The sequence below is a fragment of the Zeugodacus cucurbitae genome, chromosome 4, assembly GCF_028554725.1.
Source record: "Zeugodacus cucurbitae isolate PBARC_wt_2022May chromosome 4, idZeuCucr1.2, whole genome shotgun sequence".
Lineage (NCBI taxonomy): Eukaryota > Metazoa > Arthropoda > Insecta > Diptera > Tephritidae > Zeugodacus > Zeugodacus cucurbitae.
In genome coordinates this window covers 43,424,163-43,441,811 of record NC_071669.1, presented here as the reverse complement: position 1 = coordinate 43,441,811, position 17,649 = coordinate 43,424,163, and the positions used below count along the sequence as shown (strand labels likewise).

Here is a 17,649-nt window from a genome sequence, read left to right as displayed (position 1 = left end):
TATATGTATGTATGTGTGGCTTTCATTTAAGTGCTACGAAAACCATTTAAGAGGGTTTAAAAATATTTTTAATAAATTGGAATCACAATGAGTTTATAGTGCAGAAAATGTGGAAAACATCACATGCCACAAAATAAGTACTTGTACATGTATAAAAAAGACCAGCGAATGTAAGCCAAATGCACAATAAATTACTTAGTAATTATTACTGTTGAAAATAAAACAAAATGCGTATTCGTTCTTACTAGTCATAAATGCCAAGTTGGAAGTTTCTTTAATAAAAAAATTTTGTACCGATTACAAACTTAAAAATAGTTTAAATTAATACAAAATGTTGCTTTAATATAATAATAATAATAATAATAATAATAATAATGGATATTTAATTATAATTATAATTGTAATAGTAAAAAGCAAAACTTGCTTATTCGGTAATAATTTACATGAACTGAAAGTAATTAGACAGAAATTAACTAATTCAAATAATTAAATAATAAACGAGTAACTTAATGCTAAAGTTTTATATGAAACGAACAAATGATTAATCGAGAAATGCTTAAGTATAAACGCTAATGTATGGCGCCCCTTTTTTCTACACATTAGTTATGTAGTATTCGTATGCATGTATGTTTGTATGTATTCAATCGTTGTCAATGTTAATAATAAATGCGACCGACATTAATGTATATACAATCTTAAAAATAATTAAGCGAAATCAAAATTTACAATTGAATAAAATGAAATATTCATTTTTTTATTACTCTATAAATATATTTATGTTTTAATTCAAAAGAAAATGAAAATGTGTAGCATGCTTGGAATGCTTTTGTTTAAATGAAAACTGAAAATGAACTAATAAAATTCGATGTACGGAAAAAACAAATAATTACAATGCGAAGACACAAATGGGAAGACAGTGTTTTTCAAAGGAGCTTAATAAAGAGAAGAAAACATACTAGAAACTACGAATTATTTACCATTGGAAGTACAATGAACGGCAACAAGTGGACTACAGTTTTAATTAATTAGTTCAGAAAAAGGAAAAATTAACAGATTATATATTATATGCAGTTATTTAAATTTTTTTCTTCAAAATGTGTATGTGAATGAAATGAGATTACTGATTTTTCAAATGTATGATTGTATGTATATAAATTAAGTGTGCGCTAGACTTAATGCTTTCTTGCAATAACATTTGTTAGATGTCATAAGCGGGGTTTCATTCATTTTGTTAATAATAAATGAAAAATGTTTTTAGTTTCATCTACTGCATTTCTTGCTTTTAATTTAACAATTAGTGAAATGCTGTGTAGCAATTGCATATAGTGTGCGAAAAATATTGTAGAAACCTGTTGCTATTCTTATTCCATATACTTTCCATATACTTTCTGCAAATAAGCATTCACAATTGTCTGTTTCGTATTTACAATCTGCATTGACTTTTGCAACCACATTCAGTCTTTAAGCATATAACTAAATGCCTCTGAATAAACTATATATTTAATATATTGGAAACGTTTATGCTATCCAATAGTAACATAGATACTGTAGATGTTTATAAATTAAAGAAGTAACATTAAGTAATGAAGTAGTTAATAATTTAGAAACAGTCGAAATAAATAACAAATAGTTTAATAATTATGTTACAATTCATTTACAATGTATGCTATGTATTAAGTAAAGTTATGTAGTATAACAAATTTGCATAAGAATTCTTTCAACATTTCACACTTTTTTTCTTTCAAGTTTTGAAAATAAACACTGAAAAGTAAAGCTTATTTGCAGAATATTATTATGCATAGAGTTGTTGCAGTGTTTAGTTGTTCATTAAGTTACTCTAAAATTACTTAATTCTTTACAATTATATACAATTTCGCTACACGTATGTGTAAAGTACTTGTATAATGTCAGTTATTCATATGTAGTTACATTTCATTTATCGCTTTCTTTCTCTAGTTCAACAGTTATTACACTAAAGCGCTTTATACAGAACAAATTTCATTTCATTTCATTTTTTTAGCTTGGAGCATGCATATAATGCAGTAAATTGGAGTTCATTTCTTAACTGTTTCAACAATGCACTGTTGACCTCTGTGAATCGAGGCGCAAGGTGTATGTTAAGCCAGAGTTTTAAGTTAGGTTTATAAATAAATCAGCTTATTTCACTACGTACTCGTATAGGTAGTACAAGTATAATATATATGTAAATATATATATGTATCTATAAGTATATCTACAAACACACACTACAAAGCGTTTAATTTAGAACTAACGCTCGCAGTTACATACTCTTGCTTAATTTCACTTAAAATTTGTATACAATTATATAATAATAAGTAGGTATATATATATATATATATATTTATATAATAGCGTTTGTATAAAATAAATAGTCTCACACGTACATACGCATGCGAATACGAATGCTAATATTTTAGTATGTATATTAATAATAATTCGTACAAAGTAAGTATTTGTTAAATAGATTTACGCAATTATGTATGTATATATAATAAAAATATTTAGAACATAATTTTTTACACAGAATTTGAACTTTTGCTTGTAGTATTGGTTGCTTGGTATTTATGTTACATTTCTGGGAAGTGGGTAAGTTACACGATATAACTTGTACCAGAATGCAGCAGCTTATGGGCTGATGTCCAAATCAACACTATTACGATTATCAGACGCATTAATAATTGAGTTTCATATTTAAAAAAAAAAAAAAAACAAAGAAATGAGCGTCGTGCCCACCTATAGCTGCCATTTGACATAAATAAATTGTGTTTGGTAAGTAAGTACCTATTGCTTTTCAAGTGTTTAGGTACATAACGTCCCAAGCGAAGCGCTTCTTAACTATCTTCTACTACACATATGTATATTACAACTACACTAACTGCTATTTTCTAACACTGAAAAGTCGGCTCCACGCACAACGTTTTTCATTGCATCAGCTATTTCAGCTGATATGGATATGCGCGCACGTGTTGCATTTGTGGCAAAACTTGCGGTTGCTGCTGCTGCTGTTGTTGTTGTGTATGCAATATCACTTGTTGTTGGTGCTGCTGGTGTTGGTGTTGTTGCTGCTGTTGATGTTGTTGCTGCTGCTGCTGCTGCTGGTGTTGCTGCAGATTGAAGTGACCGGCCGCATGCATCATATGCAAATAGTTGTCATCACCAATCGGTGCCTGTCGACTGCCATACTTCAGCTCACGCGCTATGCCCGCTTTGTAGTTGCGGTGATCGCGATCAATGGCATATGCCACTTTGCGCAGTTGTTCGATTGTATTTTGAAATTCCGCATAAGCGGCTGGCGTTTGTTGCAACGCCAATGCGGTGGGACCAAGTGGATTGTGACCCTGCTGCAAATGATGGAAGGCAATCGGATCCAGCGGTGCCACCAGTTGGGTCATATGAGACATAATCAACGTATGTATGCGTTGCAGATCGAGCGCAGGATCGAGTGAGGTGACAAGATCCATTTGAAAGTAATTGATCGCTTCGGCGGAGACAGTGCGACAGCCGGGTGCGTTCTCGTCCGAACGCGAACAACAACTGTATATGCCGTTCACAAAGGCGGACGGATGGAAATACTGCAGGCGGATGGAATTGGTAAGGCAGATCTTGTGCAACAAATCGATCCATTCGCGCTCCTCCACACAATTGGTTGCCTGTATAATAAGCGAACGCTCCTTACGTATGATCTGCAAGGGAAAATAAAATAATTTTAATAAAATACTCGTAATTGAATTTAAAAAAGATGTATACTAATAGAATGTGTTTTTATGAAAAACAAATTTCCCTATTTCATGTCCTAGTATCTATATAAAAACATAAAATAGCGCAGCAGCATATTTGCACGCGCTTTAGGATGTTGAGACATTAATAGTTAATTGTGGTACAACAATATGTGGCAACAATTTGAACAAAAGCTAATAATGTGCACACAAATTGTTGTGAACTGGGACAAGCATATGGCGTCAAAGTAAAACGATTAATTTCTGTAGTGCAATAAATAATTAGCACGTTGCAGAGGTCTGAACATTTGCATGCATTGCATGAGGAAAAAATGTGGGAGAATTTATATTTAATTTTCAGAAAATTTTTAACATTTTTGGCTCTACATTTATCTATATTTCTTATTGTAAAATATGTAGCACTAAAAAGTCAAATATCTCTAAATAAATATAGTTGAACTTCCCTAACTCTAGTCACCATAACCCTCAAAAAAACTTCGAGTTATATTGCCAATTCAAGAGTTTGATTATGGTTTAGAAATTACGAAATCTCAATTGAATTCTGTCTCTACTAAACAATTTTACATAAATATATAGTAATTATTCAACGAAAGTTTTTTTTTTACCGGGGAAAGTGTTAATGGCACGGAAGGCAGCATGTGGCAAGATATACATATTTACATGATAATGTAAAACATAAGGGAACTAAAGACAAACATAAAAGCTGGCATATAAATATCGGATTCGCTTGCTATTGCTACTAGTATTATATTCGAATTTTTACAGCTTCTTCACAATAGTAGTATAAACAGTAAAAAAACACTATTGAATTTGTTTCGTGTGAAACGCGATGCTCATTATGTTGCGTTTTTTATTGTTGCAATAACTATTGCAAAAACAGTTCTATGAATAAAAATGCATTGCACATATACATATATGTTTTACACACTACTGTTTAAAACAATAACACAATGTGCAACATAATTCGCCTTCAAAACCGTAGTGCCAGATGCCAAGCGATGATTTCACCGTGTATAGTGTGTCTTCAATGTGCCGACGAATTCTGCTGGTACTAGTGTGTTGCAGAAGAGCAAGTTAACGTAAATAATATTTATTTATTTAAATGCAAGTTTCCACAGGTGTGTGAGTGTGTTGTGTTGAAGTGGTGAACTACTTCACTGTGGGCGTTGAAATTATGTTAATATATATTTCTCTTATATGTAATGTATTTCATATTGATGGTCATGAATGAAGATGTGCATGCAGCTACAATATCTAGGTATGTATAATCGGCACAGAAATTATGTTCGCTTGCCACACAAGAAAGATAACAAATGTGTGGGAGACACGCGAAACAATGCACACTTTTAATTATAGCAAAGAATTTATGTAAATCTGCATTTCATTCGAAGAAAAGTAAAAACTTGCCAAACCAATGGATGGGGTGGCATTGTTCGAGCATGGAAAATAGGTGAAATTGTGGGTAATTCAGGAAAATGAGAGTTTACGCAAACAATTTTGCGTGTAAATTTATTTTTAACAATACAGCGCACGCACTAGTGCATAATTATACAGATATTTGCGTAAGTATAATACAAAAATATACAGAAAGTGTATTATGAACTTTATAAAAAGCAAAAGGGAAATTTTGATTTCCGCGCATTTTAGATTTCTAAAGCAGCAATTGTATTATGCGTTGTGAGAATTACTGCCACACTGTTGCTATTCAAATGCTAATATCGAAGAAAATATTTGCTCTGTGGGTTTTTTAGTATTTTTTTTTTATGTAAATCTACATATAATTTTATTTATGCTGAATTTCATGTTTTTTTTTATTACAAGTCACACCCATTAAGTGTCACAAGCATATTTTTAATTATTTAATAATAATACGAAATGCCAATTAACAGCAAAATAGGCAATACCGCCTATGAGCGTCTGAGTAATTGTAAAAGAAATCAACCGCCAATGCTAGTCCAAACAATACAGCCAACAATTATATTATGTGTGTAAAAGCGTTTGTATGGCGCCCACAAGTGAGTGCAAATTGAAGTGGTTTGCACAAGACACTTTTAAGCGCGATTTGGAATTCGCGAAATGCAATAAGTTGGCGTTGACAATATTAACTGGCAAACATCAAAGCCTAACAGCAATGGCGTTGTGACATTGTGAACTATAAATGGCTTTGCAATTACGCGTAATTACAGCACAGCGCGAATGAATATGTCTACATGCGAGTATATGCCATCCATAATATGTGAGCATTGTGTGTATTCAATATGGATTTGTTATTGGACCACTTACACTTTGGTGATTTTCATTAATTTATTTTATATAAATGTATGTACTGCATTTTACTCACCTTAAAACAGTTTTGCATTTTAAAACTCTTCTCATTCAGCTGCTCGACGCGCTCAATCTCCGACAATGGTATATCACAGATGGGTTGTTTGCCCTTTGATTTGGCATAGCTGAGGGTTTTTGTGGTTAGACGAAAGTAACGCTGCTTGAAACGCCGACGGCCGAATCGTTTACGGCCCTGTGGATATTTCGTCATCATCCTGCATGTGCAAAAGTGTACGTGAGCATAATGGTTAGTGATAAAATATGCATTTAGGTGCGTATATACACGTGTGCGGTGTAATATGTTATATAGAAAAATAGAAAATGCAAAATCGACAGAAGAAATTTAAATTAAAAAAAAATAATTATAATAAAATTAGAAAATAATAACAAAAACAAATACCCTATAAAAATTAAAATATATAAAATAAAAAAAAAAATAAGTAATATTTTAAATTATTAAAGTTAAAATCTTCCATGTTTAAGACCAATTACAAATTACAAATTTCAATTACAATTACAATTACAAAATTAACATTCACAATTACGAAAATTAAACTTAAATATGTTCGTTCACCAATTAACGTGGTTGATTTCTTTAGTTAACTTTGAAATTACGAGTTTATTAATAAAAAAAAATATATATATATTATTATTAATAAATTATAAAATAAACAACAAAATAATAATAAAAAATAACAAAATCAAAATACGCATAGTATTATAAAAAAATACAAAAATATAATTGACGAACCAACTCTAATAAAATGCATGCAAATAACTTGAATAATCCTTACCCATCGCTATGTTAGTAAATGTGTTAGTTAAGTTGGCAATACATTTCACATGAATTTATGGTGGATGTTAGCAATGATTTTGCGTTGGTTGCGTTGAAATGGTGGTGGTAGTGCAAATGTGTTTATATTTCCCAAAGATAAAAGAACAAAGCGAAATTTGATATATATTTATAGATTAAAAAATGCCAGCAATTGACCATAAGCTTTAAACTTAATATTCTTTAACAAATTACGAAACTTACCCCTCTTTAAGTAATACTGGTTCGAGTGTACCATCTGCAGGGCACACAACTGGCAACAATATATTGGCTGAATCTCCTTGCAGTCCACAATCCTCACCGGGCGTTGAAATCACCTCCAAAAAGTGTTTAACTGCCGTCACATGTTTCTCCGTGTAGAACCGCTTATACAGCTGACCGGTGTACTCTTCTTTGTTTGGCTGTTGTGATGAACGTGAACTCACCAAATTCCCCAGAGATTGTATCGTTTTCGAAATTAGCGTTAACGTGCGATTCGTTTGATGATCCTATAAAGATAAGATAATAATTAACTAATAAATAAAAAGCCAAGTGCCAGCCAATGTATGTAAGTACTTACTAGTGGTTCTGACGTCAAGTCGAACAACTTTGGACCTAGTATGGCTGGTGCGAAGAAACGTAAAAATATGAAACCCGATACCACTGAGTATCGCACTTCATGATTACGTGGGAAATGTCGGCCAGCACATTCGCGTAGGTCGTGAAATATCTGACAGAGCACCTTCGGACAGCGTTCCGCACTCTTCGTAATTGCATCGAATACACGTTCAACATAAACTTGCAGGTGATTCAAATTTGTATCGACTGCTGAACGATCCTTTACTTTGGATGGATCGATTTCGCAGGGTTTCTTTTCCGCCAGTATTTGCGCGAGCACCGGACGTAGCGTCTGATGTAGATAAGGCAGACCAGACAGTCGCATAGCCTCGTCCATCATCTTGGAAACAAGCGTATTGCCGCGAAAAATAGTCGTAGGGTCTGTGAGATTTGAAATTTCATAGTCGGCCAAAGCTTTGATAATCGATGCAATGCGTCCGGTGTGTGTGAAGAGTCGCACCAATGGTTGCGCCATATCCGTCTTACACGACACTAGTTCACCTAGTATAGAGACGGCGGACACTGTGATAGGTCGTTGATCGACCGACTCTAATAGCAGGTTCATTAGGTCATCATAGGTCGCCAGCGGGAAGACATGATCGGCGGTGTAAAGTAATTTCAGGCGTAACGTACCGATCGTGCTGTCGCAACTGAGTCGTGTACCAGGTGGGGTAGCGCATGAACGCGGTGTGGACGACAACGAACGATTCGTTGTACTGGCTGAGCGTGGTTGTAAAAAATACCAGGCGGATTGTTGGGCGACGATTTGTTGTTGCTTACTTGAAATGGGTATTTTCACTTCACCGAGGAACACTTTATCCGCCATGCCCGCCGAATTGTGCCACAAAGCAACGGAAATCTCACAGAGATCAGCACCGCCTAGCGGATAAATAGTATAACCCTTATTGGAGTTCGTTGTACTGGCATCATGATGTGAGGAAATCGACTTTGTTGTCGAATTATCAGCATCAATACAGAGATCAAAGTACACCGTCTCATCGTATTCCGGATTAACGGTCTTCTCACGCACTTTTGTGCGTCTCGTCACTTGTCGTTTGTTCGTATAAGTCGCTGTAAATATAACATACGGATCACAAGTACCATTCTTTTTAGCCAAATCAACACATTCCAAACAACGGACCGCAACACGTGCATGCCGCATGGCCATCACATTTTTCCAATTCGTACTGTGTTCGTTATGTGTGCCAAAGAGGCCGCGTGATTTCAAGGAACCACGCTGTATATTACTCAGTTCACTATTCTCTTTGTAATCGTTCAGATGCGCTTGATGCTGATGATGATGGCTAATATCTTCGATGATGTCACTGCGATCATATTCGCTGGGTCGTATTAAATTGATACGTTGCTCATGTACGGGCGGTTGCACCTCCTCATATTGCACCTCAATGTGCGCCATACCCTGCACCTCGGAATCCGAATCGACCGGCCGCAATGCAAACCAATTATCCTTGTGATTGTACATATGCAGTTCTTCGCGTTTGATCGCTATCTTCCCAATTGGTTTGTCTTGTTTCATATGTCGATCACGATCCCACACGTATATGGAGAGATAACGGAAGCGTCGTGGTATTTTGAATTGATACTCCTCGCCAAAAAACGGCGCCAATGTGCGTTCGATGGTAGGTGTGCGACAGATTTCCTCCTGATCCAGTGCGATTGTGCAGTATACATCACGTACGCCTTGTGTGCTGCAACTGGTGTTGGCCGCATTGCGACTGCTCAGGTTCTTGGCTTCTCCTGGAAGAATTAAAAAACATAAACACTTTAGTATTTGTTATTATTATAAAAGTGATGATGATGTAGTTTAACATGAATGTGCAAATCGGTTGTTGATTTCACCAACACTTTCGATTTCGAACACAATAAAATTTGTAGAGATTTGTTTATCATTAAGGAAATTCCAATTATTTAATATGTATTTACGAGAAAAAATAAATGCATTCAATTGTATATTTCGCTTGAAAAAAATGAAACGGTAATCAATTCGAATTTTTAGAAGATCCAATATAAATACACACAAAAGTACATATTTGAGTGTATACATATTTTGAGAAAATTTCTTTTAGTAATGGCTACTATACATATATATGTATACAACAATTTATTGTATTCAAATTATGCGTCACATGTTAGTTTTTCGTTGGAGCACAGCGATTTCGAATAAATTTCAAACAAAAAGCACATAAGCATTCGTGTGCTATACATTCGCTCCACACGCCTCTCCTAATCGCTATAATACAATTGTATACAAAGCGTATAGCGTATATACTAGAATCTAGCCACTTACTCACTCACGTCAGGGCATGTCATCAATGGCCAATGAAATCGAATTCCACCACGCCTTACGACCTTGACGTGCCTGCCTGCATGCCTGCTGCCAGCCGTATAACTCATTAAATGTTTAATAAATATTAAACACGAACTTGTAGAGAAATCAATGAATGAAAATGGTAGTGGCATGCCCAACTTTTTGGCCAAGTGCCCAAAACTAGTGATGGCGGCAAAGGCGCAAGTTATTGCCAGGCTGGCAAACCCTCAAAGGCCATATGTAAGCATATTTTATTGTAGATACATATCGAGGCACGCATATAATATACATATATATGTATACGTCTGTGTGTGTGTATATAGTTTAATAGCAATGCGACAAGGCAGCCGAATGTAAAGGCAAAAAAAAACGCTACTGAAAGAAAACATATGAAAATGCCGCAAGCAGAGGAAGCGAAAACGTGACTTCCTGCCATTCATGGCGTTGACGATGGAGAAGCCGGCATTGGCACATCACATCACACGCATATAAAGGCATTGTGCCGATGTCGTTTCAGCGGAAAGTCAAAGTCATTCAACGGACAAAAAAAGTATAAAGGGAATGAGTACAACGAGCCGAGTATAAGAATTTGCGAAATACTACATACATACATATAAACAAACATATCAGTAGTAAAGGTCGGAGAACACCAGGGCTCTGCAATAAGAATATGTACCTAGTATGGAAGTACGGCTGGTTTTGCAGCGCGTGGCGTTCAACGTAATACCTGAGCGGAAGTGTCATTAATTTAACGACAGCGAAGTCGCAGTGAAAGGGTACTAAACATTTCTGCTGACTACCGATTTTTAATTTGTATTGCTGCAGTATTCTTTGAATGCGAAAAGAAACAAATGTGGCAATTCGCACTGCCCTCCAATACTTCTTATGGGTTCATGTTTTTTTATTGTTAAGAAAATTGTATTCTGCAATACTATAATTATTGTTTTTTTTATTTAAAATAAATTCTACAAATACAATTGTCAAAATTTCAAAGATCTTAATTCAAAGCATGCGGATTTGCATAACAAAAAGTTTGGCAAACGCTGCCAACAAGAGTCATTGATAAGAATAAGCAGTATACATGAATGAAATGAACTTCACCCATTGAATGGAGGCGCAGACATTTGTAGGTGTTGTTGCGTTAACCGAGGAAATTACTTTATTTTGACGTGACATTCCGCTCGCGCAAAAAGTGCTAAGTGTGTGGGGAGAATTGAGAAACCGTGTCGCCATTCAAGAAAATTGCCAGAATATAAAAAATAACGATTACGAAAGCAGTCAATAAACGCCACTCACATACATACATACATACGAAGATATGTATATACACATATATATACAATGTATATATAAAACACATACACATACACATTCGTGTATTCGCGTTTGTGGGACGAGCGCATATGATATCGAATCGCTTGAAGCACCGTAAAGCCGGGCAGTAGATAAGAATAACAAAAAACTACAACAACTATATCTACGATAGTGAATGAAAAAATAGCAACTAAGCGGAAATGAAGCGCAAATAGCAAATCAACAAATGAATGAACTGCTAATATAAGGGAAATGTGCAAAATAAAATAGAAGCGATGTGCTAAGTACGTACTTAGTATGAGCCAAAGTAATCTTATCATTTAGACAGCGGCGATTAGTGAATGCCACCAAAGGAATGTTGTAGACATACGCACATACATACAAATGTATTATAAATATAAATATTTATATATGTATAACTATACTTAAGGCTGTTACAAATCTGTATATAGTATAAGCAAATTCTTTGCTTGCATTGTTGGCACAGCTGTTTTCTAGACGCGCATTCCGATTAGAAAGTGTCACAAAAAGCGTTTATAAGCAATTCATTAAATTTAATATATTTATAGTAATCCCTAGAATATTTTGCATAACATTGAATCATAGGTCTTAATGCTACAAAATCTCCACACTTTATTAACGCCTTTTGCCAGGTGGAAGCAGAAAGGCTTAGTTTGACTTGATCTATATGTATATATGCATATAATTGGTAAATAAATAAGGTATTTTTGACTTATAATATTCATAAAGTTATATGCTAATATAAATATTTTAATAAATAAAAAATAAATCAAGAGCAAAACTTAGCCTCTAAGTGTTAGCAATCGCATATCGTTTTTAATAATTTGTTATTTTAGTTTTATTATTTTTATTATTATTTTTTATTTTTATTAATTTATTTTTTTATTTTTAATCTTTTTATATATATATATATATTCTTTTTATTTTTTGGTCTTAGATAATTGAGTAAACAGCTGATTATTTTTCCTTTTTCATCTTACTTGTTTCTTTTTATTTATTATTTCGACATTTATAAAATAATGAATGAAATCACAAACCAAACAAACAAACAAAGAATTGCAATTAATGTTATACAAGACAATTCAATTTAAAATATTTATGAATGAAATGACAACAAATGGTCATATATCTAATGTACATACGTACACATACCCTCATATAATTTAGCTTAATGAAATACACTGTCGATTTTACTACAAAATGACTAAGCGAAAATTCGTTATCAAAGAGAAAATCGTCCAAATTAAAAAAATAAAAATAAATATTAAAAAGTAAAACAAGAAAAAATTTATAAAAATAAGCAGTAAAAAACCAAATCATGAATTGATTGAAAGGATTTTGAAATGACACATCATACTGTGGTGGCACTTTATCGCGGTTTATACAACTTTCAATTTACAAAAATAAAATATATTATAACGAAAATTAAATAATCCAAGTAAGTTTCTGAGAAAAAAAACTAAAAACCAAACCAAAATTGAAATTATAAACGCATTATTTATAAACTTTTTCATTCCGTAAAGAACGGACATATGCTCCGTAATAAAAAAATCCCGGCAAAGAAATGCACACGCACCAATATATGTACGCACATACACACATACATACTTATATGTATAAATACAAATGTTATAATCAAGCTTACAAATGCCGCCTTTCCAGCGAAATATCGCGCTGAACGAATGCTGAATCAATAATTTTGCTTTTGCAAAATTAGCATTTTCCTTTTAAATTTTCATTATCATTGGATACACTTCACACATGTATGTATATGTAGTAACATGTGAATGTTGGTGAATTGTGTGTTAAAAATAATAATAAAAAAGTAAATATCGCACGACAGAGCAACAAAAGTAAATAATAGCTAAGCGGCAAATGAAACAGAAATTTGAATAATAGTTATATTTATGGAGTGCACGAACGGTAGCGGAACACCGGTAGCGCACGGCGTAAATAATTATTTGTGTTTAAAAACTGCATATCAATTTATTTGGTGGCAAGCACGAAAAATGTATGCGCGTTAAAATAAATAATTACATAGCGCACCGCCTTAATAATATTTTAAAGTAAATATTCGATGAACTAAAATCAAAGTAAACTGAAAAATTTGCAATTAAATATCTAATAATTGCAATGTCCACTACGAATTATCAAAATTACTTTTTACAGTGGAACTTCTATAACTCGAATCACCACAAAAAAAATCCACAAAAAAAACTTCGAGTTATAGAATTTTCATTACAACATACAATTTTCCAAAAAGCTGTAAAATATAGATTTATACACTGTTTCATTTATTTACTTCGTATAAAGTTTTATTTACATGCATTCTGCCTCGATAGTAAAATTATAATTTTATATTATGCCCTTGTCGAAAAGTTCGATTTATGGAACGAAATTTGTATGAAAGTTGCCTTCTATTGCCACTCCAAAAGTTCGAGTTATGGAAGTTCCACTGTATTTATTTTTGTATGCCAAAAAAAATTAAAACAATATAATGTTTCGGTTATTTTTTTTTTTTTGTTTTCAAATCAAAATGCATCATAAATCACTTCAGATGTATATGTAGTTGAGAATCGAATTATTTCAATGTAGATCTCATTAGTATGTTATTATATCATTAGCAACCCTTGCGACAAAGATCTGTCAACTCAACAGCATTTCCAAAACTCAACATTCATTTTAATTTTATTGCTTAATTTAAATTCAGATGCACCATAACGCTTTAGTTTGCACTTCAAAGGAAAGAATGCAAAAGTTTAAACATTAGAAATCTATTCATAAAAGAAATAAAATATATAATAAGTTACACATTATGAAATTACGCTTAATGCTACGGCAATTCGCGCAAGTTTATGTAACACGAGAGTGCTTTTATGACTTTCGTAAAAATTCTATTCACAATTCACTTTGCATTTTGCAATGACAACTTGTCGCCAAATATGGTGGCACAACAAAAAAGAATAAAATAAAATAAAATAAAATAAAATCACAACAACAACAACAATATAATAATAAGAAACAATACAGCAGCAGTTTATAGCGGTGGCAATAGCAAGCAGCAATAGTTTTGATTAATGAGAAAAGGAAACTATTACCTTACCAGCTGCTCAAATGACACTTTCGCATTTGCTTTTTTTTTTTTTGTTTTCCCCCTTAGTACGTTCGTCCGCGTTTTATAAAGCATAGCAAACATAATACACAATAAAAAATTTGTTGCTGTTTTTTGACTTATTTCAATAGCATTCCAAACAAGTCAGCGGTATGCGTCTCCTTCAAATGTAATATCCAGCTAAAGCAACAAATCGTCAAGTTAATCAAGTCGCTTCATATGGACGCCACTGAAGGTTATAACGCGCAAACGAAATCGTACGAATCTTTGTGTTTTTTGATTTTTTGTTTCTTTTATACGGTCTATGAACTTCTTTGTATTAAATAAGTAGCAAGCGTCAAGTGGCATAGACGAATAATTTGCTTATAATTGCCGTGCAACAAAGTCTGGCGCTTTTTGACACACTATGACGTTTATTGGAGAGCAAAAAGAGCTAGTAGTTTTTATAAATGAGCGTAAAATCGTAGATTCGTAGTAAAATGATGATGATTCAATGCAAGGTTTTGTTTGGCATTTCATTTCAAATAGAGGTCTCTAAGCTAAATATAGAGAAACATGTTTAAAATTCTTTGGGGTCTACTGCATAATAGAAAAGCATCTCAAGTGACTCATATGATACATCACATCTATCCTGAAAGAATTAATGTAATCACTATTAGGTCGAGATGAGTATTCCCTCTGGAAGTATATTTCCTTGTGGATAAATAAGTGAGCACAGGATATCGCCCTAAAATCTAACTACAGTTGAACTTCCATAACTCGAAGGTCTTCATAACCCGAGCTCTTGAATAGACATTAGAAGTCAAATTTCATAAAAATTACCTTTCGTAACTTGGAAGTCTCTATAACCTGAGTGAAGGAGGTTCAACTATATATGGTTTTATACCTTTTTTGTGGAGTCAGTTTCCTGAATGCTATAAATACTATATGTTACAGGGTGCTCAAATACTTCTATATTACAAGAGAAGGTTACACACATGAATTAATGGTTTTACTATTCACTCGATGCGATCTTGAATATATCTCAGGCTCATATGATCCAATCAAAACAGTTTTAGAAAGACAAAGAGAAAACACGGCAGTTAGCAATTTTTATGTTGAACCTATATCGAACAAAGTTATATTTTGCTGACCAGATGCAAACTACAAATGCAGAGAGCAATTGCATTTACAAAATATAATCTAAAATATATGCATGCTGGTTACATTGGCAAAATGCTGGAAGGAAGGAAACTATAATTAATGAGTGAAAGATGGGAAATAAATGAACTCAATAAACTGCAGCTGCAATAAACCATACAAACAGCAGACTTTGAATAAAAACCAAAGAAGGAAACAGTTGTATGTGCGCTGTAAAGCGTTCGATGAGGGCAAGATGAATAACAGAACGTGTTACTATCATAATATACTATACGATTTAGTACATACGCACATGTATATTCATATTTGTATGCCTACAAGTGACTATTCCAGTGGTAACTTTGAAAGAAAGATAGAAACCAATTCATAACCAGTTCAAAAATAGTGAAACACTTTTCAACTGTAAATCGAGCGCACATAAATGCCAGTGAAGCTGTCTATACAAGTGACAAAAATTATTTTTAAGAAAGAAGGCTAACATTTTTATAGTGACTTAGTAGAATAGAATTCGGATTAATGCATAAACGGATGGAGAAATAAATAAAAAGGTATTAGTGTTATACATAATACTCTGAATTGTATTCTTCAACGAAAAATAATGTCAAAAGGTACACACATTGCAACTGCTACGGCCATTAAAGTGTCCAATTCGTTAGTTCTTTTATGAAGAAGGAAACCCAAATTTTCCAGCAGGGCATAAATGCAAGCAATATCTTCTATTGTGCATATGTGTGCATCAATATGTGCGGATGTACTACGTACAGGTTTAATATACTCGTACCAGTCGTCTGAAACGATGTGTTGTAATAGGCGTGGGCCAGCACACTTGTACAAAGTGCAGTTAAAACGAGTATACTATATGTACCCAAAGCAGCTTCATTAGCTGCATCATCATCAACGGCAGTCGCAACGGCAACGGCAACGACAACAGCAAAGTCAACGCCGTTTTATTACTTTAGCGCAAAGTGTATTGTACCGATGCAGTCGCAGCTATAAGACCGGAAATTGAACTTGGTTCATACACGTACACACACAGATGTGCATGGATCTGTGCAAGCAAAATAATAAAGAATAAAGCAACACTACAATAACAACGAAGATAGTGGGTCGACCGGTGCATTCGGTTAAGATAGAATGTATGGAACGTTTACCTGCAGGCTGGCAGGCAGGAAAAGAAGCCCGACCAACAACCGCATACATGGAAGAGAAAAAAACACATGTGCTTACACACATGGTAGGAGATGATGAAGATCATGAAGCACAGTTCTCATTCAACAGCAGCGTAACGATTGACCTGCAACACAGCACACACCGATGGCAATGCTATACTGTGCTGTGTGTCCGATAGCTTGATTTGTAGCAAAGCGAGAAAAAAAACTGTGTTTACAACCAAGTTTTGTTTGGACCAATGACCAGTGAGTTGCGTGTTCGCAAAGAGTGAGCCATAATTTAAAACAGCGGACTTATTTCATCAAATGTCCAATGCATGATTAAAATAGAATAAATGACGATGGGGAAAGCAAGCAGATATGCATATACTTATTTATGGTAATTACGCACTGGATTGTAGTTGCAGAAATTAGTTATTGCATATGTAGTTGTTGTAATGTACGGATTTGGTTTTCCTGTAGACGCGGTATATTTACATAACAATGGTGAGTAATGCTATTGGAAATTTGTTATAAAACTGCTGGTTTTTTAGTCGCTAATCATGAATGAATGCCGGTCTACTTGAATTCGCTACTATAACTAGAATTTGCATTGGCTATTTCAGATTTCAGAAACATTCAAATTTTAAGAAAATTGGAGGAAATATTTTCATATTTCATAATAATAATATAGAAAATATATAAATAAAGTAGAGTTATCAACAAAAATTCTTAAACTTCCATTCAAGTAACCCTTTGTACCCTGATATATGTACATATATGTATATCATATGAACGTATGAACTCTTGCCTGCCGATCTTCATTTCCATGACTGTTTCTAATTGTGTAAATACACATCTACCTACATATATGTGTGTGAGTTTTATTTCCAGGAACAAGGGATGCTGATGACACAGCATTTCTTCTTCGCGCCGCCATGGTGGGCTGCCCAACTCAACTGTGCTCGCCAAAGAAAACTATCAGCTTGCAAAAATTAACAGAACAATAGAACTTCAGCGGTCGACAAAGCTCTAAAGTGCAGAATCAGCGGAAGAAGGAGGAGTGAACAAAA

General features: G+C 33.8%; 1 protein-coding gene across 1 annotated transcript in view; it reads right to left on the bottom strand.

Annotated features, from left to right (window-relative positions):
• Positions 1-234: 234 nt before the first annotated feature.
• Positions 235-17,649, bottom strand: part of LOC105221161 (GTPase-activating protein) — a 28,576-nt gene continuing 11,161 nt past the window's right edge. The window contains exons 3-6 of the mRNA XM_011197912.3: positions 7,475-9,270; positions 7,120-7,403; positions 6,100-6,298; positions 235-3,704 (exon numbers count right to left, since the gene is read on the bottom strand). Of these exons, the coding sequence (XP_011196214.1) occupies positions 2,955-3,704; positions 6,100-6,298; positions 7,120-7,403; positions 7,475-9,270 (3,029 nt within the window). The 3' untranslated portion in view covers positions 235-2,954. The remainder of the gene's footprint in view (positions 3,705-6,099; positions 6,299-7,119; positions 7,404-7,474; positions 9,271-17,649) is intronic.